This window comes from Sciurus vulgaris, assembly GCF_902686455.1.
Source record: "Sciurus vulgaris genome assembly, chromosome: 7".
Taxonomy (NCBI): domain Eukaryota; kingdom Metazoa; phylum Chordata; class Mammalia; order Rodentia; family Sciuridae; genus Sciurus; species Sciurus vulgaris.
In genome coordinates, this window is record NC_136467.1 from 125623967 (window position 1) to 125651346 (window position 27380).

General features: G+C 40.6%; 2 protein-coding genes and 2 pseudogenes across 5 annotated transcripts in view; 2 read left to right on the forward strand and 2 right to left on the reverse strand.

Annotated features, from left to right (window-relative positions):
- The window catches only part of LOC306666197 (H-2 class I histocompatibility antigen, Q10 alpha chain-like), a 137189-nt gene that overhangs the window by 63783 nt on the left and 46026 nt on the right, over nt 1-27380 (forward strand). The window lies entirely within an intron of this gene.
- Nucleotides 9260-10999, reverse strand: LOC306666200 (MHC class I polypeptide-related sequence B-like; annotated as a pseudogene). The gene is made up of 3 exons (XR_013766711.1): nt 10666-10999; nt 10110-10424; nt 9260-9390 (listed from the first exon to the last, which is right to left on the reverse strand). The product of XR_013766711.1 is annotated as an MHC class I polypeptide-related sequence B-like (transcript).
- On the forward strand, nt 16370-26086 carry LOC306666958 (actin-related protein 10-like; annotated as a pseudogene). Its single transcript has 3 exons — nt 16370-16375; nt 23027-23120; nt 24712-26086. The product of its transcript is annotated as an actin-related protein 10-like (transcript).
- LOC306666196 (actin-related protein 2/3 complex subunit 1A-like) lies at nt 23127-24718 on the reverse strand. The gene has a single exon (XM_079148135.1). The coding sequence runs from the start codon at nt 24610-24612 to the stop codon at nt 23500-23502; it is 1113 nt and encodes a 370-aa protein (XP_079004261.1). The 5' UTR covers nt 24613-24718; the 3' UTR covers nt 23127-23499.

The following is a 27380-nucleotide window of genomic DNA, read 5'->3' on the forward strand; positions in this document are numbered from 1 at the left end:
AGACCCCGTTCTCACTTCAAATGCTCAGTCACAGGTGGCTCCTGACTATGGTGATGAGCAGCACATGGTGATTCTGTCATCACAGGAGGGACGGACAGTGGTCTTCTTTTGTCATACATGGGATCCTGAGAATAACCAAAAGATGGTGATAACTCTTAGATCCAATTCTTATTCACAATCTATTCTCTGGTTAATTGGGGCTCATCTCCTTTTTGACCAAAGGTTAATTTTTCCAGTTACACATAAGTGGCTAATATGAATTTTAAAAATGATTTGATCCCATAAATAACACCAAGAGAGAGGTACATGAATTATATTTGCATGTTAACAAATGGAATTAAAAGGAAGCACCATGTTTTTTAAAAAAGGTAAAAGATCAATCCACCAGTTTCCATACCAATTCCCATAGCAATTACAATCCCATTTTTTCCTCTGAGAGTTACCCACCATCAGGTTCATAGCCATAGTCATCCTTTTCAGACTGATCCATAAAGTTTTACCCCTATTGGTGCATCTGTAAACAATACAGATTATTTGGAACTTAAAACACATTTAAAAACTTTTATACAAATGTATCATGCTTTGTTTGACCTTATTTTATTTCAAATTTGTTTGACCTTATTTTAGCTGAAATGTATGTTTGCTAAGTTGTTAGTATGTGTTCATCTTTGCTGCTTAGAGCATTTCATTAAATAGGTAATTCACATGTTAAATTGCCCTTCTATTGTTTGTGGTGATTTGGCTTGTTTTCAGATTTGGGAAATGATGAACAAAGCTGTTATGAGCCTCCTGGTACATGTTTATTTCTACATGTGAGCACATGGCTCTTAGAATTATGTGCCCAGGAGTGGAATTACCGCGTGGTTGTGTAATATCCAATGTAATAGGTGATTGCCACACTGCTGTTCAGGTATCTTTACCCTGTGCCCTATGGGGAGCTGTGTAAGGAAGCTCTTGATGGTCCAAATTCTCATCAACACGGATTGCCGGATGCAAAGATTACATATAACCTGCTCAACTTTCTCCTAACTATATTTCCTGGGAAGATGCTGGGCTGGGAAGATGCTCTCTTCCCCAAGGCATTAATGTGCCACTTGACACATGTAGGTGTGAGAACTGCTAGGGTTCTGGGTAGTAACCAGTGTTGAGTCCCATGTCTTCTGAATTCTTACCCAGTTCTGATCACACCAATTTATATGTCAGATGCCATCCATTGAATGGAAGACTGATGCCTTTAAGAAAGATCCCCATGATACATTCCAAGGTATATTGTACTTATAGGAATTTTGCAGAGGGGCATTTAGTGTTTCCATGTCTGCTGAGGAATGGAAAATCTCCAAATGATCTGGAATCTCAAATTTATTATCTTTAATTTTATCATATTTTTCTTAGGGTAAATGCTTTATTGTAACTTGAATGAAAAAAACTATCCTTTGCTAAGGTCATGAAGGTATTCTACCATATTAAATAATATTTTGGAAGAGATGAGTGTAATCCCATTTTTTCCATATGGGTAACCAATAGTCCTTAAATCATTTGTTCAAAATTTGTCCTTTACCCAACAATCTCTAATGTTAGTGGTATTATATATCAACACTATATATTACATATAGCTCCAGTTTGTATGTATGCATGTACTATTCTTTCTCTCTCTCTGTGTCCTATACATAGTCACAAATGCATAATGTCTACATGTGTGTTGTTTGGTTTGTGGCTTCCTACTCTGTTCTAATATCTACTTGTCTAACCTTGTATCAACACCCTACTCTCTGTTTATAATAACTTTAATGTAAGTCTTGATATCTACTAAAAGAATACAGTCCCTTATTCTTCTTGATTAAATGTATCTTGGCTATTATTCATGTATATTTCCACACAAGGCTTAGAATCAGCTAACCAAGTGCCACAAAATGCCTAGTGTATATTTGATTGAGATTTATTAGAATTCTTGGAACATTTAGACAGACGGTGAAATAATTACTGAACTTGGATACACACATAAATTCACAGGAATTAGAAGGCTTCTTAAATTTTTATTGTGATAACAGCAAAGTCTTTGGAAAATAATATTAGGCAATATATCACAATAATAAATTTAATCATAAAAAAATTATAATCTGTTTTCATGCTGTCACATGGTTAGAGTTGGTTTACTCTACTCCCTGATCTGTGCTCTCTTTGCTTTGAGCAAACACCTCAGTTGGTCATAGTTCTTTACTTGGTGGGTGAAGAACCTTGCCCCAATGCTGTAACCTATTATATCACCTAGTTGGTACTGTAATGACTTAGTCAAAAAGCCCTTCCACCATCCTACCAAGTCAACTACTTCAGGATGGTGGAGAACATGGTTAAGACCTGTGACTTCCATGAGCCTCTTTTTTTGGCTGTGAACTGAGTTCCTTAATGAGTGGCAATGCTGCATGGTGGATTGGGCATTCTGTAAGCCCACAGATGGTCATTTTGCCAAATGCATTGCTTGTAGGCAAGGCAGATCATATATGTACCAACTATCTATATTCTAGTAAGAAGAAAACATTGCTCCTTCTAAGATGGTAGATGTTTAATGTAATCAACTTGCCACCAGAGAACGGGTGATCACCCTGGAAATGGTGTCATTTTGGGTACTCAGAGTTGTCACTGTTGTTGGCAGACTGGACATAGCAACATTGTCCTTAGTGAGTGGAAAGTACATATATGTAAGCTCATGCATGAACTCCACCCATGGCACCATGGCCACATTTTGCATGAACCCACTGGGCAATGGCAAAAATGACTGGGGAAAGAGGCTAACTAGTACCTGCAAAATAATTCACCCTATCAACTTGATGGTTACAGTTTTTCATGTGAATTCATCTTTTTCCTCAGATTTCTTTGTCAAGGAATTACTACAATATCTTTTCCAAGCCTTTAACCATCCAACCAATGGTCACATCACATGGACTGATACATATTGTACATGTGGCCATCACTCCCTCCACGCAAAGTTAACAACCAGATTTACTGCTTCAAGTTCTGCCCACTGAAAATATTTCCCTTCAGCAGTGTCATTCAGGGATGCCCAAGAAGGGTCTCTAGGACAGCAGCTGTCCATTTTTACATGGTGCCTGAATAGCTTGCAGAACCATCTATGAACCAGGCACAGGTTTATCTTCTTCTGTCAACTGGTCACCAGGAAATGAGTCCCAAAGTGAAGGATGGGAGGGAACATAGTATAGCAGGAATGAAGACTATGGACATGGGGCTACTTCTGCATGTAACTGACTGTAATCTTGAGGGCCTGCTCCAGTCTGGTCACATGCACACTACCAGCATTGGATGATGAAGTGCTAGTATGCATGCATGACTTTATGACTTGATGGGTCAGAAAGCACACAATTTATGCTGGGCAGCTCAGATGGACAGTAGTTATCTGTGGAAGATGCAGGTCTTTGCTCCAAAATCTTAAGGGGACTATGCTGCAATTCACCTGTAGGAGCTTCCAGAAGCTCCAAATAGAAGTGGTACCTGCCACTCCCACAGAAGCCTGCACCTGTCAGAATCTTTCCTTGTTCTGCATCCCACTCAAAAACAGGAGTTTTTCAGGTCCCTCAGTAAATGGCCCAGGGTAGCACTAACAAATGAGGAATATGCTGCCTCCAAAATCCAAAGAGGCCCACTGAGCATTGTGCCTATTTGTTGGTCATAGAAAGGGGCAGATGCACCTTCACTTCAGGAGGAACTCTTGACATGTATCACAGCATTGAACTCTTCCAATTTCACAGGTGGAAGGCCCCAGGTTTTTATTAGATGTAATTTTCACCCTCTAACATTTAAATCTCTGACTGAAACACCCAAAGTAGTTGCTACTTCACATTCACTGGGTGGCATTGGCATAACATCATCACTGTAATGGACAAATGTGATCTCTCCAAAGAGAGAAAGGCAATCAAGATCATTAGGATTGAAATTATGACATAGGGTTGAGGATTTGGTATAGCCTGGAGCAAGGCTGGAAATGTACCCTTTTCACCAAGGTGGTGCTAAAAGCAAAGAAGGAAGCTCTTGCCCCTCCCAGCCTAAGCCAAGGCTTGGAAGACCGAGAAGGCTGTGCAGAAAGAAGAATGCACTTAAACTAAAAAGCTTCTTCACAGCAAAGGAAAAAATCAAGGACATGAACAGAGAGAAAATGGGAGAAAAATTTTATCACCTGTACCACAGATAGAGCATTAATATCCACAATATACAAAGGACTCAAAAATCTTAACACCAAAAAAACAAAAACAAAACAAAAAAACGACCCAATCAATAAACAGGCAGAGGAACTGAACAGGCACTTCACAGAAGAAATACAAATGGTCAACAAATATATGAAGGAATGTTCCACATATCTAGCAATTAGAGAAATGCAAATCAAAACTACACTGAGATTTCATCTCACTCCAGTCAGAATGGCAATTATTAAGAATATAAGCGACAATAAATATTGGCGAGGATGTGGTGAAAAATGTTCACTCATACATTGCTGACGGAACTGCAAACTGGTGCAACCATTCTGGAAAGCAGTATGGAGTTTCCTTAGAAATCTTGGAATGGAACCACCATTTGACCCAGTTATCCTACTCCTTGGCTTATACCCAAAGGACTTAAGATCAGCATACAACAGTGATGCAGCCACCTCAATGTTTATAGCAACTTAATTTACAATAGCTAAGCTTTGGAACCAACCTAGGTGCCCTTCAACAGATGAATGGATAAAGAAAATGTGGTACATATATATAATGGAATATTACTCAACCTTAAAGAAGAGTGGAATTATGACATTTGCTGGTAAATGAATGGATCTGGAGACTATCATGCTAAGTGAAATAAGCCAATCCCTCCAAAATCAAAGGTCAAATGGTCTGTCTGATATGTGATTGCTAACCCATAGCGAGGGAAGGTAGGGAGGAGAAGTATAGATGTTCACTGGATTAGACAAAGGGATTGAAGGGAAGGGAGGGAGCATGGGAACAGGAAAGAGCTTAGAATGAATCAGACATAACTGTCCTGTGCTCATGTATGAATACATGACCAGTGAGCCTCCGTATCATATACCACCACAAGAATGGGATCAAAATTGTAATGGGTTGCAGCCCATGTATATATGATATGTCAAAATACACCCTATTGGCATGTATATCTAAAAACAACAAAAAATTTAAAAGTTTAAAAACAGAAAGGAGAATGCACACACACACACACACACACACACACACACACATATGATTCAGAAGTTGTATGTATAATTCTGTGTTAGAGTACCTGCTCACCATTAATAAGGACTTGGGTTCAATCCATAGTAACAACAGAAACAACAAAAAATGTAGATGAAGAAAAAGATTCACATGTTACACCCACCTTTTTTGGAGGGCCCAAAACACTCCCTAATACTCAGAGGCAGCCCCAAACTCCTCAGAGATTGCCCCCAGAGAAATAAGCTGGATCATGATGTAATCATTCAATTCCCCCTGACCACTGAGTCTGCCATGAGAAGACAACAACACATTCATATGTTCATTGTGGGTATCAAGGCCAACAAGTGTCAAGAAAGGGGCACACAACTCAAAAGGTTGAGGCATCATGAACACAAATTTGAGGCCAGCCAGGGCAACTTAGACCCTGTCTCAAAATAAAAAGGAGTGATATGTAACTCAGTAGTAAAGTACTTGCCTAACCTATACATGGCCCTGAGTTCAATCCCAAGTACTACAAAAACAAGAACAACCAATTAACTAACAGCAACAACAAAAAACAAGATGGGTGGAGGTTAGACGCACCAGATTACACAGCTCTGAAGAAGCTCTATGACACTGATATGGACAAGGTCAATACCCTGATCAGGCCAAAGGGGAGAGCAAGCCACATGTTCAGCTACCTCCTGAATATGATGCTTTGGATATTGCCAATAAAATTAGGATAATCAAAACTGAGGCAACCTGGCTAATTTTAAATCTATTTTTTCGCTATAAAGAAAAATAAAACAGTGATCATGTATTGTTGGTCTTCAGAGCAGGTGGACCTCTTGCACAGCAATGGAAGAAAAGACATTGCCCAGCTTCACAGTTGCACATCAGTACCAGGGATGTATTATTTTGCTCAAGCAATAAAACCTCATCTGATGCAGCAGTTGCAATGGGAGGCACCCCCTGCTGAAGTTTACAACAATCCACTGTGATTCTCCAGATCCCTCTGCCTTCAGCACAGGTCAAACAGGTGAGTTGAGTGGGGTTGGAGTAGCAGTCACCACCGCTGTGTCTTTTAAGTTTTCATTGCTGGCACTAATCTCTGCAATCCATCCGGGAGTGCATATTACTTGCATAGGCAGAGGCAGTTCTAGTGGCTTCTGCTTGGCCTCCCCACCACAATAGCCCCCACTCCAACATTAAGAAGCCAACCTGGAGACCATACCTATTGCTGAGATCGCTTATTCTAATTTGCAACTGTGGGACTACCACAGGATAGATTTGGGAACCCTCTGGAACCACTGTGAGAAGAAACAGGTAAAACTGCATTGATATCCTGATCTACATAAGTTCATACTCTGAAAGGGGAGTCACAGTAATATTGGGGATCTCCAGGAATTAGAGCCAGTGTTAAGTACTCACTAAAAAGTCTGATTATTTCCTTCTCCTCAGTACTTATTTTCTCTGTTAATAGCTCATGGGTCCTTTGAGGATGGTTGGGAAGAAGATGAACTGTGTAAGTTTTCAGCAGTGCACTGGGATCCTTCCTCAAGGGAGCTGACCTCCCTTCATTCCAGAGGTTCTGGGTCTGTAATCCAGCTCAAACCTAGGAATTAATTGAGAGCTATAACTGTATTTTATGCTTCTAGGTAGATTAGTGTTCTTTCACATCAAATAAGAAATTAGTGGTTTTCCTATCTATTTCACTTCTAGGGAGAATATGGCAACTAGCCAAGCCATAGGTGCATGAGTCAGGATATCCTGACTATGGCTTTGGCTGGTGTCCATACAGAAGCCAGGTTCACCTTACCTTTGTCCACTGGGTGCCAGTACTTGGCCTCCTTGGAATCTAGTTATGCTCATGGTATTTAGGTTTCCCAGTTCAGTGCCTGTAGCTTACATTATGAACTTCTAACTCCAGAGACACTAAGGAAGTCACAAATTTGGGAGGATTCTACTTACATGAAGTTTTTACAGTAGTGAAACTCTTAGGACCTGAAAACGGAATAAAGTTGCCAGGGGTTGGGGTGGATGGGGGATGGGGAGATTCTGTTGAATCATCTTAGAGTTCTAGTTTTGCAGGATGAAAAAGAACTAAAGATTCATAATACAACAAAGTGCTTATAGTTAACACTTATGATATTATCCACTTAAAAATGGTCTTAGTGGTTAATTTTTTTTTTTTTTTCTACTATGAAAAATTAATCCTGTAGCTAACTTAGGAAAGCAACACAAATATTTTAAAATGTATTCATGTGGGTTTGACATGAAAATAGAAAATTGCAAGATATAGAAAACTGGAAATACAACACAGTTGAGACAAACAGGGAGAAACTTCCTGCCCCAGATAACATCCATGGACCCACAGAATCAGACTACATGGAAGTTGACAGAAAGACAAGTTCAAACTTTATTTAAGCAGGGTTCCTATTTACCTCACTGTGTGTAAAAGCATTGCCTAGGACAGGGCTGGTGAGAGTTCCCAGGATTGTGGTTCTGCTTGAGATGTGGAAGCCCCCCACTACAGATGTGAGACTGTCAAAGACTGTCCTAGAAAGTAAAACTCAAAGAATACGTAAAGTTCTGACTGTTTGAGTCATACAAATAGAATAATCAAAGTTAAATTAATGACAACTCTATAGAAAATAATCAAACAAAAACAAAAGTATGTATTAATTCCAAGAAGCACAAGAGTTGTTCAGGACATGAAAAGTAATGCAGCTGAATTAGAAGAAGATTAACTCGAAAAGGGAAATAGGCAATGACTTAGCTAAGCACAAGTTTTACACAAATACATTGGGGAGATAAAGGAATGGAAAATGTGAAAAACACAATTACTACTAATTCTGTATCAGCCATGGTGAAGCTCAACAGAGAAGTGCTGCAAAGGAAAAACAAGCTTTCATAAAGGCACTGGACGTAAATGCCTAAAGGGGAACTCCCTTAGTTCTCAGGGCTCCTCCCCTGCAGAGGGCAGGTGCTCACCGGCAGGGACTGCCCCTCCTACAGCTCCACATCCCTTCCTCCCAGCCCTGAGTCAGCAGCTCCTAACTGGAAAGTTCCACCAGAAAGCCCAGGGGCACCAGCAGGCCCAGAATACAAAAACATGCCTGCTACATGGTTGGTTGCTCACCTGATTCCAGAGCAGCCATTGCAGAGGAGACCTAGAATCCCTGACCCTCTGCCCCTCTGCACCTGCCCAGACTCTCAGTGTGCACTTTTCCTTCCTCCCATATTACTGGTCTACTGAACCCTGGGAACCCATCTCCTCCCCAAGGGCTCCTGCTTCTTGAGGCTGCTCTGGACTCCAGACCTCCATTCCTAACAGAGAATGGAAATGCTGCACAGAGAACTGACACAACTGCCTGTGCTGCAGGGCCATGGCCTGCTCTACAAGGGCCTCCCAGGGGCCGCACTGGCAGGGCTCCGGCCCTGTGGGTCTTTTCTTGGTTTTCTTATTACAGCTGGAGAGACTGGGGGAGAGGGAGGCAGATAGGAAGGAACCAGAGGAGGCATCACCTTCTCATGGAATTCCTCTCCAGTTTCTAAATACCCAAAGGTCACAGCTCATTTTACTCCATGACCCCCAGAAGTCATGATAATCTAGCCCACACCAATCAGCCCACCATTCCCAACACAGCCTCCTTGTCAAGCTCCCAGAGCCTGAGAGAGAGGGATGGGGATAGGTACAGAGCAGAAGCCATGGCCCCACTGCTGATCATTCCTCACCCAGTGACAAGAAGAGGCTCCACTGGACATCAAGGATGTTGACAACCCTGCTTTGGGCAGGCTAAGGGGAGTAGTTGGAGACATACCTCCCATCCCTTCACAAATACAAAGACTTCCATTCCCTGTTCTAGAAGGCTGATCACCTCCATTGCTCTCTGTGCAGTGGGAGGCATGAAGGGACCCTACATCACATACAGGCCCTGCCATCTCCAGCCACCGACCATTTTTCTCACCTAAATCTTCTGTAGCTGATGTTGTTTTCCTCTTCTTGCACCAAAGGACACAAACAATAATCATAATCACAGCAACACCACCAGCAGCCACACATAGGCAGGCAGGCCTTCGACTCTGAAGCAGCAGGCCAATCCCTGAAAACAGGCTTGTTACACTCTGGGTACCAGAGCTTCAAGGTCTCTCCTCTCTCACCACCATGGTCACTGACCTATCCAGTTGAGAACTCCTGTTGGGATACACAGGGCTAGTGCTATCATTTCTCCTGTGTTCCACATGGCCGCTGAAACTCTGCTTCTGTCTTTTGGGAATCCTGGTGGGTACTCAGGTCTGATAGGTCCCATTCCCATAAAACAAGACATCCTGAGGTTGCTGGGTGTCTATGTTCAGGGTTCCCCATGCTGAAGTCATGTTGGAGAGATATTTTGGGATTAGAAGCTGAAAGCCCAATATCATACTGACAGTGTTCTCTAAGGCCTCACCACAGCTCACGTTCACTGCTGGGGGCACTGGAGAAGAATGGGCAGAGGTACTCAGGCATGTGACCAAGCCTATCGTCCCTCAGAGGGAGGGAACAGGGTTGGTCCTCTCCACTCTTTGGATTCTGGTCAAAGTCCTCATTAACCCAGACCTTCTGCATGTCTGTTCTTAGCCTGGGGCCTGAGTCCTCTGACTGACAGGAAGATGGGCCTCAGGCTTGTGGCCTCACATTCTTGCTGCCACATGTTGATGTAGGTGGGGGTGGTGTTACAGGGACTCCTGGTTTGTGAGGTCTTGAGGGGATATTTGTGGGGATCCAGGGTTGTGGGGCAAGGTTGGAGATTTCTATGATAGCAGGCTGGCAGGCAGATGGGCAGGTGGGGGCTCACTAGGGTCTGGGCACATACTCCTTCCTGTCTCTATCTAGTGGTATAACAGGACAGGCAAATCACTGCACAATAAACTCACACAAGGTATTCAGGGCAGAGGCTCCAGGGGAGTGGGAGGAGCCCTTCCAGGAGAATAGATACCTCTGGAGTCTTCCACAAAGCTCTTCCTGCAGAAGGACCCAGTAATCCTTGCTTTGCATGCCATCTGCATCCCAGGAATTCTTGACTTTCATAGCCAAGGTCTGAGCGGATGATGGGTGCACCATCCAACTGTGTGTCTCTGGATGATAGGAGATGATGGGTTTCTACTCATCATAGTGGAAATTCCAGAAGCCTCTGGTGCAGTTGTCCTCTTGCATCTCACAGCCCCAAATCTCCTGGAGGGAATGAGACCCTGCCCCAATCCCCAAGTCACTTCTCCATCCTTTGGCCCCTCTGCCTCCCTGCTCAGCAAGTGAAAACTGCCAACCCACAGGTGACCCCAACCTGGCTTTCCTCAATGTCCCTTGTGTTGAGCTCCAAAGACCCATGGTTGCTCTCCCCAGCCAAATGCAGAGAGAAGAGACAGGTCCCTGCTCCTGCCACTAGCCTTCCTGGGGAAAGTCTCACATCACACTTGCCCCCACCACACTTACCTCCTCTTTGCTCCTGCCAGGCATTGATATCTGCCACGGTCACTTTTAGCTTCTTGCTGTGCTCTGCCAATTCATGCATCTCTGTGTTCCAGTTCTCAGTGCCCAAAAGTTTTTCTGCCCATGGCCCCCGGGGCTCTGCACTTTCTTGATTGTCACTATCATACCGAAGGAAGAGCTGATGGTCCCAATAACCCTCAGCGAAGGACCTTGATTGCACTGATCCACCTTGGGACCTCACTGTGAGGTTATAGTGGAGACTGTGAGCCCCTGTGGAAGAGGAAACCACAGATGACACCTCTTCCTGAAAACAACTGCTCATTACTGCTCACCACAAAGGCTCTGCTGTCTTGAGCACCCTGAGGAGGTGGCAAACATACACAGAGAGACAGAAGAAAGGTTTCCAATAAAATGAAGACACAAAAGTAGGGAGAAAGGAGAGCAGGACTGAAGAATGGAGAAAGGGGAAATGGAGAGAGGCAGGTATGTAGGCCAGGGCCTAAGACAGGGTATGGGCTTCCTAGGATACAGGTGAATGTTCAAGGATAAGGGAGGAGCAGGAGGGCCAGAGGTTCATGGCAGGGCTTGTCAGAGGCCAGGGAGGGCCCAGGAAGGGCCAAGGGTGGGAGGTCCCATGGTCAGAGGTGCTGTGGAGCCCAGGCAGGGCAGGGGTATGAGAGTGGGATGCTGCCTCTGTGTAGACCTCTCATGGATAAGGTGGGACAGGCAAGATACAGCAGTGGGAGGGAGGTTGTAGCCCTAAAATATTTATGAGTGAAGTTGTATCCTAAAGAAATGTGAAGCAGTGGACTGGGTTCAGAGTAGAAAATCAGCATTTCGAGGACCCAAGTGGGGGAGGTAAATGGTCCTGCTAGCATCTCCTGGGAATAGGCAGGTGATAGTGTTTCCAAAGACCCAATGTATCTTTTCAATAGATGGTCCTGGATTTTCACACACAAACAATGAAGTTGGACCCTTTACTTATGCATATACAGAAATTAGCTCAGGACTGGGGATGTAGCTGAATATCTGATAGAGTACTTGCCTAGCATGGACAAGTGCCTGGGTTCAATACTCAGTGTTATCTCTCTCTCCCTTCCTCTCTCTCTCTCTCTCTCTCTCTCTCTCTCTCTCTCTCTCTCTCACACACACACACACACACACACACACACACATAACACAAAATGAAAAATATCTAAACTATAAAACTAAACATTCTTAGAAAACACATTGGCAGTTCAATGTGGTGATGTTTACCTATAATTCCAGCTACTCAAGAAACTGAGGCAGATGAATGCAAGTTTAAGATCAAATTGGCAACTTTGTGAGATTCTGTCTCAAAATAAAATTTTAAAAAGACCCAGGGGTAGCTCAGTGGTAGCTCACTTACTAGCATGTGAAACCCTAGGTTCAATTTGCAGTACCATAAATACATAAATAGGAAAATATATTGGCAATAATCTTCATGCAAAAGGATCTGACACATTTTCATTGATATGACACCAAAAATACACATGAAATAAAAAATTAATAAATTGGACTCATCAAAATTAAAAACATCTGTACATCAAAGCACACCCAAAGAAATGGTGACCTGCAGAACACCAGAAAAGATTTGCAAATTACATACTTAATAAGAGATGAACATTCAGAATATATGAGCAAGTCCTGGGCTGGGATAGCTCAGTCATAGAGCATTTGGCCTAGCATGTACAAGGGTTTAGGGTTGATACCAGCTTCACAAAACAAGCAAACAAAAAAGAATCTCAACAACTAAAAAACAGAAAAGCGTTAAACCTCTTCAGAACTGGGCAAAGGATCTCTACAGCCAGTTCCCTGAGGAGATATGGAAAGAGCCAATAGGCACATGAAGAGATACTCAACATTAGCAGTCATTAGGGAAATGAAAATAAAAGCATAATGACATTCCATTTTGTGTCCATGAGGATGACTACTGTTAAGAAAAAAGAATGCAAAATGAGTAAGTGCATAACTGCATAGAACACTGCAGCACGGGTGCATTGTTGCCTACATATGCAGTGGTGCAGCTGCTTTGAAAGTTGTATGGTGGGTCCTCCAAATGTTAATATACTTCCCCCCCATTTGAACATTAGATTATTTATTTTTTTAATTGCTGAGTTGTAAGAGTTCTCTACATATAATGGATGCAGCTCTTTAGATAGTCATTTTGTTGTATTTCTTTTTTATTTTTAAATTTATTCTTTTTTGATATTTATTTTTTATTTGTTCTGAATACTTATACAGGACAGTAGAATGAATTTATATATGTCATACATAAATGGAGTATAACTTATTCTTTTGGTTGTACATGATGTAGTATTACACCAGTCATGTAGTCATATATATACATAGAGTAATAATGTCTTACTGTTCCTGGTTCCCTACCCATCCCTCCCTAAACTCCCCTCTGCCCAATCCTAAGTACCTCCATTCTCCTCTCGCCGCCTCCATTATTGTGAATTAGCATCCACATATCAGAGAAAACATTCAGCCTTTGGTTCTTGGGACTGGCTTAGATCTTAGCACAATAAGATCTGCCCAACACCATCCATTTACTGGCAAATGCCATAATTTCATTCTTCTTTAAGGCTGAATAATATTCAATTGTATATATGTACCACATTTTCTTTATCCATTCATCTGTTGAATGGCACCTAGGTTGATTCCATAGCTTAGCTATTGTGAATTGAGCTGCTATAAACATGGATGTGGCTGCATTACTGTAGTATTCTGATTAAAGTCCTTTGGATATAAACCAAGGAGTGGAATAACTGGGTCAAAAGGTGGGTCCATTTCAAGTTTTCTGAGAAATCTACATACTGCTTTCCATGGTGGTTGCACCATTTTGCAGTCACACCAGCAATATATGAATGAACCTTTTCCCCTACATCCTCACAAACACTCACTATTGCTTGTATTCTTGATGACTGCCATTCTGTTGCTAGAGATGATGAACATTTTTTCATATATTTGTTGATTGATTGTATTTCTTCTTCTGTGAAGTGTGTTCAGCACAGTTACTGATTGGGTTATTTGGTTTTTTTTTTTTTTGTGTGTGTGTGTGTTAAGTTTTTTTAGTTCTTTATATATGCTGGAGATTTGTGCTGTATCTGAGGTGAATGTGGTAAAGATTTTCTCCCACTCTGTAGGCTCTCTCTTCATGTTAGTGATTGTTTCCTTTGCTGAGAAAAAGCTTTTTAGTTTGAATCCATCCCATTTATTAATTCTTAACTTTACATCTTGTGCTTTAGGAGTCTTTTTAAGGAGGTCAGGTCCTAAGCCGACATGATGAAGATTTGGGCCTACTTTTTCTTCTATTAGGCAAAGGGTCTCTGTTCTAGTGCCTAAGTCTTTGATCCACTTTAAGTTGAGTTTCATGGAGGTTGAGAGATAGGGGTTTAATTTCATTTTGCTACATATGGAATTCCTTGAAGACATCAATAAATTTTTATAGACATATGATCTACCTAAATTTAATCAGGAGGACATATGCGATTTAAAGATTAATTATAAGCAATGAAATAGAAGATGCCATCAAAAGCCTACTAACCAAGAAAAGCCTGGGACCAGATGGGTTCTCAGTCGAGTTCTACAAGACCTTCAAAGAGAATTAATACCAATATTCCTCAAAGTATTCCATGAAATAGAAAAGGAAGGAACCCTTCCAAACTCATTCTATGAGGTTAACCTCAGACCAATATCCCTCATGAACACAAAAATTCTCAATAAAATTCTGGCAAATTACATACAAAAACATATTAAAAAGATAGTGCACCATGATCAAGTTCATTCCTGGGATGCAAGGTTGGATCAACATATGGAAATCAATATCACATCAATAGACTTAAAGTTAAGAATCTTATGATCATCTCAATAGATGCAGAAAAAGCATTTGACAAAATACAGCACCACTTCATGTTCAAAATACTAGAAAAACTAGGGATAGTAGGAACGTCTGTCAACATTGTAAAACCTACCTATGCTGAGCTTCCAAATGGAGAAAAATTGAAAGCATTCCCTCTAAAAACTGGAACAAAGCTGTGATGCCCTCTTTCGCCACTTCTATTCAACATAGTCCTTGAAACTCTAACCAGAGCAAAGAAATTAAAGGGATATGAATAGAAAAAGAAAACTCAAACTATCACTATTTGCTGATGACATTATTCTATATTTAGAATCTAAAAAGTTCCACCACAGAACTTCTAGAACTCATAAATAAATTTAGCAAAGTAGCAGGATATAAAATCAATACCCATAAATCAAAAGCATTTCTATACATCAATGATGAGTCCACTGCAAGAGAATCAGGAAAACTACCCCATTCACAATAGCTCCCCCTGCCAAAAAACAAAACAAAACAAAACAAAACAAAAAAACAAACAAAAAAAAAAAACCAACTTGGGAATCAATCTAACAAAAGAGGTGTTTCACTACAATGAAAACTACAGAACATTAAAGAAAGAAATATATGACCTTAGAAGATGGAAAGATCTCCCATGCTCTTGGATAGGCAGAATTAATATTGTTAAAATGGCCATACTACCAAAAGTGCTATATAGATTTAATGCAATTCCTATTAAAATCCTCATGAGTTTCTTCATAGAAATAGAAAAAGCCATCATGAAATTCATTTGGAAAAATAGGAGACACAGAATAGCCAAGGAAATCCTTAGCAAGAAGAGTGAAGCAGGAGGCATCACAGTACCAGACCCTAAACTATACTCAGAACAATAGTAACAAAAACGGCACCAAAATAGACAGGCAGACCAATGATACAAAGTAGAAGATGTAGAGACAAAGCCACATAAATACAATTTTCTCATCCTAGACAAAGGTATCAAAAACATACAATGGAGAAAAGATAGGCTATTTGAGAAATGGTGCTGGGAAAACTGGAAATCCATATGTAGTAAAATGAAATTAAACCTCTATCTCTCACTCTGCACAAAACTCAAAGTGAATCAAAGACTGAGGCACTAGAACAGAGACCCTTTGCCTAATAGAAGAAAAAGTAGGCCCAAATCTTCATCATGTTGGCTTAGGACCTGACTTCCTAAATGAGACTCCTAAAGTGCAAGAAGCAAAATCAAGAATTAATAAATGGAATGGGTTCGAACTAAAAAGCTTTTTCTCAGCAAAGGAAACAATCACTAACATGAAGAGAGAGCCTATAGAGTGGGAGAAAATCTTTACCACATGTACATCAGGTAGAGCACTAATCTGTAGCATATATAAAGAACTAAAAAAACTTAACATAAAAAAACCAAATAAACCTCCCCAAACCAAATAACCCAATCAGTAACTGTGCTGAGGAACTGCACAGACATTTCACAGAAGAAATTTCACAGAAGAAATACAATTAATCAACAAAAATATGAAAAATGTTATACTCAAAGGACTTAAAATCAGCATACTACAGTAATGCAGTCACATCAATGTTTATAGCAGCTCAATTCACAATAGCTAAACCATAGAACCAACCTACGTGTCCTTCAACAGATGAATGGATAAAGAAAATGTGGTATATGTACACAATGGAATATTACTCAGCCTTAAAAAATAATGAAAAATGGCATTTGTGGGCTAATGAATGGAGCTGGAGATTATCATGCTAAGTGAAATAAGCCAATTCCAAAAAACCAAAGGTCAAATAAAACTTACTCTGATAAGCAGATGCTGATCCATAATGGAGGTGGGATCAGGAAGAATTGTAGAACTTTGGATTGGGCAGAGGGGAGGAGGAGAAGGGAGGAGGGTGTGAGGTTTGGAAGGACAGCGGAATGAGAGGGAAATTATTACTCTGTATACATGTATGATTAAACAACTGGTGTAACTCTGCACCATGTACAGCCAGAGGAGTGAGAAGTTATGCTCCATTTGTATACAATATGTCAAAATGCATTCCCTATCATGTATAACTAATTAGAGTAAATTAAAAAAAATTTAAAAATCATTGGAATTGAAGATGCAGGCAAATGGCATGAATACACTCTTATAGAAAATAACAACAGAGAAAGTTCCAAGTCTTTTAAAAACTTTGTTTTTTTTTTTAGATGTACATGACAGTAGAGTATATTTTGATGTTTATACATAAGTGGAGTATAACTTATTCTAATTAGGATCCCTTATTGTGATTGTACATGATGTGGAGTTTCACTGGTCATGACTTCATATAAGAACATAGGAAAGTTATGTCCAATTCATTCTATTGTCTTTCCTGTTCCCATCCCTCTTCTTCCTTTCATTCCCCTTTGTCTAATCCAATAAATTTCTTTCTCTACCCTTTTGTGTGTTAGCATCCATATATCAGAGAGAACGTTGGCCTTCAGTTTTGGGGGACTGTTTTATTTCACTTAGCATGATATTCTCCAGATCCATCTATTTACTGACAAATGCCATAATTTCATTCTTCTTTATGGCCGAGTAATATTCCATTGTTTATACATACCACATTTTCTTTATTCATCTGTTGAATGGCACCTAGGTTGGTTCCACAGGTTAGCTATTGTGAGTTGAGCTGCTATGAACACTGATGTGGCAGCGTCACTGCAGTATGCTGATTTTAAGCCCTTTGGGTATAAACCAAGGAGTGGGATAACTGGGTCAATTGGTGGTTCCATTTCAAGTTCTCTGAGGAATCTCCATACTGCTTCCCAGAGTGGTTTCACTAATTTGCAGTCCCACCAGCAATGTATGAGTGTACCTTTTTCCCCACATCCTTGTCAACATCTATTGTTACCTGTATTCTTGATTGTTGCCATTCTGACTGGAATGAGATAGAATCTCAGTGTAGTTTTGATTTACATTTCTCTAATTGCTAGAGATGTTGAACATGTTTTCATATATTTGTTGGCCATTCTTATTTCTACTTCTGTGAAGTGCCTGTTCAGTTCCTTTGCCCATTTATTTATTGATTGGGTCTTTGCTTTTTGGCGTTAAGTTTTTTGAGTTCTCTCTATATATTGGAGATTAATGCTCTATCTGAGGTGCAGGTGGCAAAGACTTTCTCCCATTCTGTAGGCTCTCTCTTCATGTTCTTGATTGTTTCCTTTGCTGCAAAGAAGCTTTTTGGTTTGCTACCATCCCAAACTAAAAAACTAAATTTTCTTCTTCTTCTTCTTCCCCTTCTCCTTCTCCTTCTCCTTCTCCTTCTTGGTACTGGGAATTGAACCCAGGGGCATTTAACCACTGAGCCACATCCCCAGCCCTTTTTAAATATTTTATTTAGAGACAGGGACTTTCTGAGTTGCTTAGGGCCTCACTAAATTTCCTGAGGCTGGCTTTGAACTCACGATCCTCTTGCCTCAGACTCCCAAGCCACTGGGATTATAGGCATGTGCCACTGAGCCTGGATTCATTTATTGATTCTTGATTTTACTTCTTGCTCTTTAGGATTGCTCTTGAGGAATTTGGTTCCTAAGCCAACATGATGGAGATTTGGGCCTACATTTTCTTCTGGTAGGCACAGGCTCTCTGGTCTAATGCCTAGGTCCCTGATCCAATTTGAGCTGTTTTGTGCAGGGTGAGAGACAGGGGTTAAATTTCATTCTGCTACATATGGATTCCAGTTTTCCAAGCACCTTTTGTTGAAGAGGCTATCTTTTTTACAATGTATATTTTTGGCATCTTTGTCTAGTATGAGATAACTATTTGTGTGGGTTTGTCTCTGTGTTTTCTATTCTGTTTCTTTGGTCTTCATGACTGTTTTGGTGCCAATACCATGCTATTTTTGTTACCATATATATATTTTGTTAGTATAATTTAAGATCTGGTATTGTAATGTCTCCTGCTTCACTTTTCTCACTAAGGATTGCTTTATACCTTTTATTTTTCCAAATGAATTTCATGACTGCTTTTTCTATTTCTGTGAAGAACATCATTGAAATTTTAATAGGAATTGCATTAAATCTGTGCAGTGCTTTTAGTGGTATTGCTATTTTGACAATATTAATTCTGCCTATCATGGGAGATCGTTCCATCTTCTAAGGCCTTCTTCAGTTTCTTTCTTTAATGTGTTGCAGTTTTAATTGTAAAGATCTTTCACCTCTTTTGTTAGATTGATTCTCAAGTATTTTATTTTACTAAGGATATTTTGAATGGGATAGTTTTCCTAATTTTTCTTTCAGCTGATTCATCATTGGTTATAGGAATGCATTTGATTTATGGGTGTTAATTTTATATCCTGCTACTTTGTTGAATTTGTTTATGAGTTCTAGAAGTTTTCTGGGTTTTCTAAACATAGAATCACATCGTCTGTAAATAGCGATAATTTGAGTTCTTCTTTTCCTATTTGTATTCCTTTAATTTCTTTCTTTTACCTAATTCTCTGGCTAGGGTCTCAAGGACTATGTTGAATAGAAGTGGGAAAGAGGGCATCCCTATCTTGTTTCAGTTTTTAGAGGGAATACTTCCAATTTTTCTCCATTTAGATTGATGTTGGGTTTAGCATAGATAGCTTTAACAATGTTGAGGTATGTTCCTACTATCCCTAGCTTTTCTAGTGTTTTGAACATGAATGGATGCTGTCTTTTGTCAAATGCTTTTTCTCTACCTATTGAGATAATCATATGATTCTTGTCTTTAAGTCTTTTGATGTTATGGATTACATTTATTGATTTCTGGATGTGGAACCAACCTTGCATCTTTGGGATGAACCCCACTTGATCATGGTGCACTATCTTTTAATATGTGATTTGTCAATATTTTATTAAGAATTTTCACATCTATTGCTGACTTAAAATAGGCAGTGATTGGGGGTGGGGGAAGAAGGGGAAGTTCACCAGATTGGACAAGGGGCAGAGTTGGGGGAATGGATGGGAGATAGGAATGGGAAAGACAGAAGACTGAATTGGACATAACTTTCCTATATTCATATATGCATACATGACCAGTGTAACTCTACATCATGCACAACTACAATAATGGAAAGTTATACTCTATGTATATGTAACATGTCAAAATATGTTCTACTGTCATGTATAACTAAAAATAACAAATAAAAATAAAAATAAAAAAGTAATTTTTGCACCTATGTTCATCAGGGATAATGATCTGAAGTTTTCTTTCCTTCATGTGTCTTTTTCTGATTTTGGTATCAGGGTGATACAAGCTTCATAGAATGAGTTTGGAATAGTTTGAGGAGGCCTGGTGTTAGTTCTTCTTTGAAAGCCTTGTCAAACTTGGCTGAGAATCCATCTGGTCCTGGACTTTTCTTGGTCCTGGACTTTTCTTTGTTGATAGGCTTTTTTTTTTTTTTTTTTTTTTTTTTTTTTTTTTTGATACTGGGATTGAATGCAGGGGCACTTAACCACAGAACCACATTTCAGCACTTTTTGTATTTTATTTAGGGTCTTGCTAAATTGCTGAGGTCCTTGCTAAGTTACTGAGGCTGGCTTTAAACTTACGATCCTCCTGCCTCAGCCTCCCAAGCTGCTAGGATTACAGGCATGTGGCACTATGCCTGGATGTTGGTAGACTTTTGATGGCATCTTCAACTTCATTGCTTGAAATTGATTTGTTTAAATTTTCTATAGCCTCCCGATTCAATTAGGACATGTCTCTAGAAATTTGTCAATGTCCTCAAGATTTTCTACTTTATTGGAGTATAGATTTTCAAATAGTTTTTTGATTATCACCTATATTTCAGTAGTGTACATGGTGATATTTTCTTTTTCATCATGAATATTAGTCATTTGAGTTTTTTTCTCTCTCTCTTTTCCATTAGTTTGGCTAAGGGTTCCAATTTTATTTATTTTTTTCAAAGAACCAAGTTTTTGTTTCACTGACTTTTTTGAATTTTTTTTTGTTTGCTTCTTTCAATTTCATTGATTTTGGCTCTGATTTTAATTATTTCATGTCTTCTACTGCTTTTGGTGTTGTTTTGTTCTTCTTTTTCTAGGGCTTTGAGAGGTAATGTTAGGTTATTTATATGGTGACTTTCTATTATTTTAATGAATGAGCTCAGGGCAATAAACTTTCCTCTTAGAACCACCTTCATAGTGTCCCAGAGATTTTGATATGTTGTGTCACTATTCCCATTTACCTCTATGTACTTTTTTTAACTTCATCCCTGATTTCTTCAGTTATCCATTAGTCATTCAGTAGCATATTATTTAGTCTCCAGCTGTTAGAGTAGCTTCTAGTTTTTATCTTATTGTTGATTTCTAATTTCTTCCAGTATGATCTGATGGAATGAATGCAAGGTATTATCTCTATTTTTTTCGTGTTTGCTAAGAGTTGCTTTGTGACCTAAGATATGGTTTATTTAGAGAAGGATCTATGTGCTACTGAGAAGAAAATGTATTCAGTCATCAGTGGATGAAATATTCTATATATGTCTGTTAAGCCTTAATTATTAATTATATTTTTACTTATATAGCTTGTTTAGTTTTTGTTTGGAGTCTCTATCCAGTGATGAGAGAGGTGTGTTGAAAATCACCCAGTACTATTGTATTGTGACCTATTTGATTCTTGAAATTGAGGAGGATTTGTTTGATGTATGTAGGTGCTCCACTGTTTGGGGCATAAATATTTATGATTGTTATGTTTTCTTGATGTAAAATTCCCTTAAGCAGTATGAAATAACCTTCTTGGTCCCTTTTGATTAACTACGGCTTAAAGTCCACTTTATCTGAAATGAAGATAGAAATCCCTGCTTGTTTACAAGATCCATGTGAATGATATATTTTTTTCCCATCCTTTTTCTCCCAGTCTGTGGATGTCTTTGATCTTGTCTGGGATTATGAATGCCTCCTGTATTTGAATGTCCTTCTCACTCTCAGGATCTGGAATTTTTGCAAAATGGTGGAATAAAGAAGGTCATTTTCCTGGTTACTCTGTGGTGTGAAATCAAGGAAGCAGACAGGCAGCTTCTCAGGGGCCATTACTGGGAATTAATTCTAGACATTCAAAACAGATCAAGGACTCAGGAGATTGGATATAACAAAACAAAGAAGAAATCTCCAGCACTGCCTCTGCTGGCAGTGTCTGCCAATGTGATCCCCCATGTGAAAATAGTGAACAGATAACTCAAATAACAGAACCCACATTTTTAGGAGGCCTGAGGTGTGCCTGGGTATAGAGCGATCAGGAGGGATCAGAGATCAAAGACACTGCCTGACTAACCTAAAAGGCATGGGTCATAATATCCTTGTACAGAAAAGAAGCTACATTTCTCCTGGCTGCCAGGGAAAACAGAAAGAAACCATTTTGCAGCAGCAGAGGTGGGGCCAGCAGCAACTGAGCTTGACCCAAATACACGCCTAGCACACCCACACCACATGACAAAGAAAATCATATGTGGAGAGAGGTTTACACAGGGGAATACAGATCAAAGAAATCCATCTGGCTCCCCTTCTACCCCTTTAGACTGGCCACTTGAAAGTTTGACTGGGAGAGATGTGCCTGCCCTGGAATTCAAAAGGGCTGGGTCGTGACATTGAGTTTGGAGACTGAACATGAGAGACCAGAAAACATGGGGTCCATGAGTGACTAGGGGAGCAAGGATTGGCTCCTTCACCACACTAGTGGATCCCAGGAAGCTCCCTGGGGGGCAGTCTGCCAGCATGGACTGGCAAACGCGCTGATTTAAAATCTTCAGACCAACTGCCATTCAACAAAGAACTTAGAGTCACCTAAGACTAAACCCCGCCTCCAGGAGCTCTGCCTATAGGAGTTCCCCTCACACTCCAGCAACCCCACCTACCACAGCTGAGAAGGGAAACCAAGAATCTTTTGAACTCCAACAGAATTCTCAACTTTTCATTGAGATTTTCTTTTCTTTTGTTTGTTCAATTGTGACTTCAATGGTTCTTGGACACTTACATACATATTCATATGTTTCATTTTCTCATTTCTAGCATTTTTTGAAGGTAGTTCTTTTTCATGGTTCAGTGTTTCCTGCCATGAAAGAAAATAACCGTCAGCCAAGACTGCTATATACAGTAAAGCTCTCATTCAGAATTGAAGAGGAAATTAAAACCTTTCAAGATAAGTAAAACTGAAAAAAAAATCATTACTACTCAGCTGGTATTAAAGAAACTAGTTAAGCAAAAAATTAACATAGAAGAAATAAAAAATAGGCCCCGCTGGGGCGCCCAGTGTGCCTGATCGCCTCAGAACCCGCGGCTCACCCAGATCCGTGACCATCGGTGGTTCCTCCTCCCAAGTGCCTGAGACCGGAGCACCTGGGAGGATTTGGGCTTGACGCCGAGTGAGGCACAGCATGAGACAGCCTGGACCTGCGAGCCGCTGCAGAGCCCCAGCCCTGTCCCGAGAGCCGAGGCCTGCAGACTGCGGAGTCCGCACAGTCTTCTTGGTCTCGGTGACCACCATGCCGCTCTAGGAGGGCCTAGGCAGCGGTGGTAAGACGGCCGACGTGATCGACCTGGGAGAGGCCTTCACCAAATGTGGATTTGCTGGAGAAACTGGTCCAAGATGTACAATTTCCTTTTTTTTTTTTTTTTTTTTCACATTCGGGATTTTTTATTTAATTTTCTAGCAGACAATTTACATACCTCCTTCCCCCTTTCCTTTAAGTTAGTGTGACAACTTTCCATAATAAACTACTTAAAGAGAAGCTTTGGTCAAGAATGGAATGAAATAGCAAAAACAAAAAAACAAAACAAACGAAAAAAAAAAACCACTGTTGCCTTTAAAAAACCAACATTTTCACCAATTATATTCAAACAAAAACACAATAGTCGCGCGATATGTGTTTACAGTGTTTCCTGGGGCCGGCTTTCCTCACCACCATGCAAATGGCAGATCTGCAGTCAGCCATGTTTCTCATGCTGGATGGTGGAGGCTCACACAGCTTCACATTATCCGGAGACCCTGGATCGAAGACTCTAAGGTCTTGAAATCCCAAATTGTCATGGCTCCATCAATGCCAGTAGTGCAAAATTTGCGACAATCTTGTTTGTCCACCTCATAAATAGACACTTGAGTGATGCTATTCTGGTGCAGTGTCTCCAAGGCTGTGTTGCGGTCCTCGGTTGTGGCCCTCTTGTCCATGTTGCGAAAGCGCTCCATGGCAGACATGTTGCGCTGGATGCTCTGCTTTGGAATGTCTAGCTTGGAGACAAAGGTCAAGCAGCCGCGGTCATCATAGTTAAAGAGCATTGGGCAGCAGTCATGGCCAGCAGCCACAACGCTGTTCTCCGAGACAAATGACACGCTCAGGAGTGGGAGGAACTCCGTCTTCAGAGTTGAGACCTGTACACTTTTTGAGGCATCGGCAACAGACACGGTGCTGTCATGGCTGACCCAGGCCAGGCGGCTCCCACTGGCAGAGAAGCTGACCCCATGAACCCAGCCGCCAGTGCCACTGCCACCAAACTCTGACATCAGCTGACCAAAAGGCATCTTGCTGCCCCAGGGCGTACTGGCTGGCTTTTCATCCACTTCCTTAATGTAGGCAGAAAACACTCTGCATTTGAAGTCGCATGATCCTGCTGCCAGCAACACATTGTTGGGATGCCAATCCAACCTGAGGACCGTGGAGCGGATGGGCTTTTTAATGTGCTTGCTTACCCACCAGTCATTTTCAGACTCAAAGTAGCACACAGAAATGAGTCGTGCTCCACTTCCCACGGCAAATTTGTTCTCTAGAGGGGACCATTTCACAAAAGTGGCTGCACGATTGATCCTCAGGATCACCAGGGTTGGCTTCCAGATGCCGTCTTTCTGACTCCAGACGTAGGCATTGCGGTCTGCCCCACAAGTGACAATGCGGTCACTCTTGGGAGCCCAGTCAATACCTGTGATGTGTCCATTGTGCTCCTTCAGTTCGTGAGCTTTTACCCACTGGCTCCCATTTTTCTTATAGATGTGCACTTCGTGATTATTGGGGCTTAGGGCAATCTGGGTACGATCCTTGTTCCAGGCATGACAGGTGATTGGCTCTAGTAAAAACTGATGCAGGGACATTATTCTTAGTGTTTTCGGAGGATAGAAAGCTGGGGTCGGGGAGGTCCGGAGGGGCTCGGAGCGGAGAATTCGCGGACTCTGGTCAGTCGACGCGAACAGGCTCCAGCGGGCCAAGATGTACAATTTCTAGTGTGATAAAAAGAGCTGGTGTGCCTAAGCCAATTAAAGTTGTTCAGTATAATATAAATACAGAAGAGTTATATTCCTACCTAAAGGAATTCATCCACATACTGTATTTCAGGCATCTGTTGGTGAATCCCAGAGATCGTCAAGTTGTAATTATCGAGTCAATATTATGTCCTTCTCACTTCAGAGAGACCCTCACTCATGTTCTTTTCAAGTATTTTGAGGTTCCATCTGTTTTGCTTGCTCCAAGTCATCTAATGGCACTTCTGACGCTTGGAATTAACCCTGCCATGATCCTGGATTGTGGCTACAGGGAAAGCCTGGTGTTACCTATATATGAAGGAATACCAGTACTAAATTGTTGGGGAGCTTCCCCTTGGAGGAAAAGCTCTTCACAGGGAGTTGGAAACTCAACTGTTGGAACAATGTATACTGTTGACATGAGTGCTGCTAAGGAACAGTCTTCCCTCTGTGATGGGTTCTGTTCCAGAAGGTGTCGTAGAGGACATTAAAGTACACACTTGCTTGTCAGTGACCTGAAGCGTGGACTGAAAATCCAAGCTGCAAAATTTAATATTGATGGGAATAGTGAGCGTCCCTCACCACCCCCCAAATGTTGACTATCCATTAGGTGGACAGAAGATTTTACATGTCCTTGGACGATCAAAGATTCAGTTGTGGAAATTCTTTTTGAACATGAAGAGAAACGAGTGCCACATTAATATTGGATTCTCTTCTGCAGTGCCCAATAGATACCAAGAAACAACTAGCCCAGAATTTGGTAGTCTCAGGGGGCACATTTATGTTACCAGGATTTCTCCACAGATTGCTTGCAGAAATAAGATATTTGGTAGAAAAACCAAAATATCAAAAAGCACTAGGCATCAATACATTCCGAATTCACACTCCACCTGCAAAGGCTAATTGTGTAGCCTGGTTGGGAGGAGCTATTTTTGGAGCACTGCAAGATATAATTGGGAGCCGGTCAGTTTCAAAGGAATATTACAATCAGATGGGCCGTATACCTGATTGGTGTTCTCTCAATAACCCGCCTTTGGAAATGATACTTGATGTTGGGAAAACTCAACCACCTTTGATGAAGAAAGCATTTTCCACTGAGAAATAAAAGTTTGATTAAAATTCAACTTTGCTTCATTTCAAATATTTAATCAATTATAAGCAAATTGTACAAAGTATGTAGGATGCTTTATTATAGACGACTTTAGTGAAAGTGAAAGCATTAACTGTATGTACTCTGTTAATTTTTAGTTTGACTTTGTTTCTGTTGTGTACTAGTAAAATGGTAGCTGATGCTGTTGTCTATCAATAAAATATAGGTAAGCAGTTTAATTTTGGAAGTTTGTTACACAGTTCAGTTTTCAAAAAGAATAATAGCATTCCTCCACAGTTCACCTAATCTGTCCTAGGCATTGGAGACCTCATTCACTTTATTTTCAGCAGTTATTTTCAACTAATGAATGAAAAGTGTTAATCATTATCAGTTACTTCAAAGAGTAACATGGGTCTGTTTCTAAAAATCTTTCTTTTGATACACGTGTCCATATTATAATAGTGTGACTTTTCGAGGAATATATTCAATTCTTTGGACTGAGAATGTTTGCTAGCAGGGTCAAGCATTTGAACACAAAGTATGGAAATGTTCACTTTTTAATTTTGTTTCTTTTATGAACAATTCTACATTTCTAAGATATTTCATTTTTATGTAAAATGCAACTGCTTTGTAAACATCTTTTCACAATTTCATTAATCCTTGCTTTTGTGCTTTATATCTTCTTTGAAAAATATACTCAACCATTGTTTAACTTAAAAAAAAATAAAAATAAACCCTAGAGTTCACAAATGGGCAAATCTCATTTGAAGAGTAGATAAGCAAATGAGAAACGACAAACTAAACATTAGAAATAAATCAAAATGGCAGGAATTAATAAACATTTCTCTGTAATGACAAGGAATGTAAATGGTCTCAATTCTTCAATTAAAAATCATACGCTAGCTGGGTGCAGGGGTACCCTGCGGGGTTTCAGTCACATCTAGCATGGATGAGGGAAGGGTTAATTGTCAGAGGAAACTGCCAGTGATAATTCAATTAATTACCAATAAACACACAAGTCAATACTCTTTTCAAAAGGAAGGGGGTGTGGCAGGTGGGGCCATACCAGATCTAGCCTCCAACAAGATGGAGAACCCCACCTTCACCTTTATTTATAGTTACACAGGTAAAGGGGCTTCAACCAGGAGGGGCTTCTTCTGTGAGGAACAGGATGGGGTGTGTTGGCATCAGATCTGCTATTTTGCTGCCACCATTATTCTGCTACCCCACACCACTTTACAACCCAGATCGTTAACCTGCGAACTTCCTAGCCAGTAATTGGCCCAGATCGTTAGCCCGCAAACCTCCTTGCCGACCACTGGTCTGTTGTTACTAACCTGCGAAATTCCACTGCTTAAGAATAGTTCCCCCACCATTCTCTCTCTCTCTCTCTCTCTCTCTCTCTCTCTCTCTCTCTCTTTCTCGCGCGCGTGCACACTCACTCTCTCTCTCACCCTGAGTGCAGACACTCTGCCTGTCCAGTTAATAAACTCTCTTGTGTGAGTTCACAGGTCCAGAGTAGTTTCTGGGT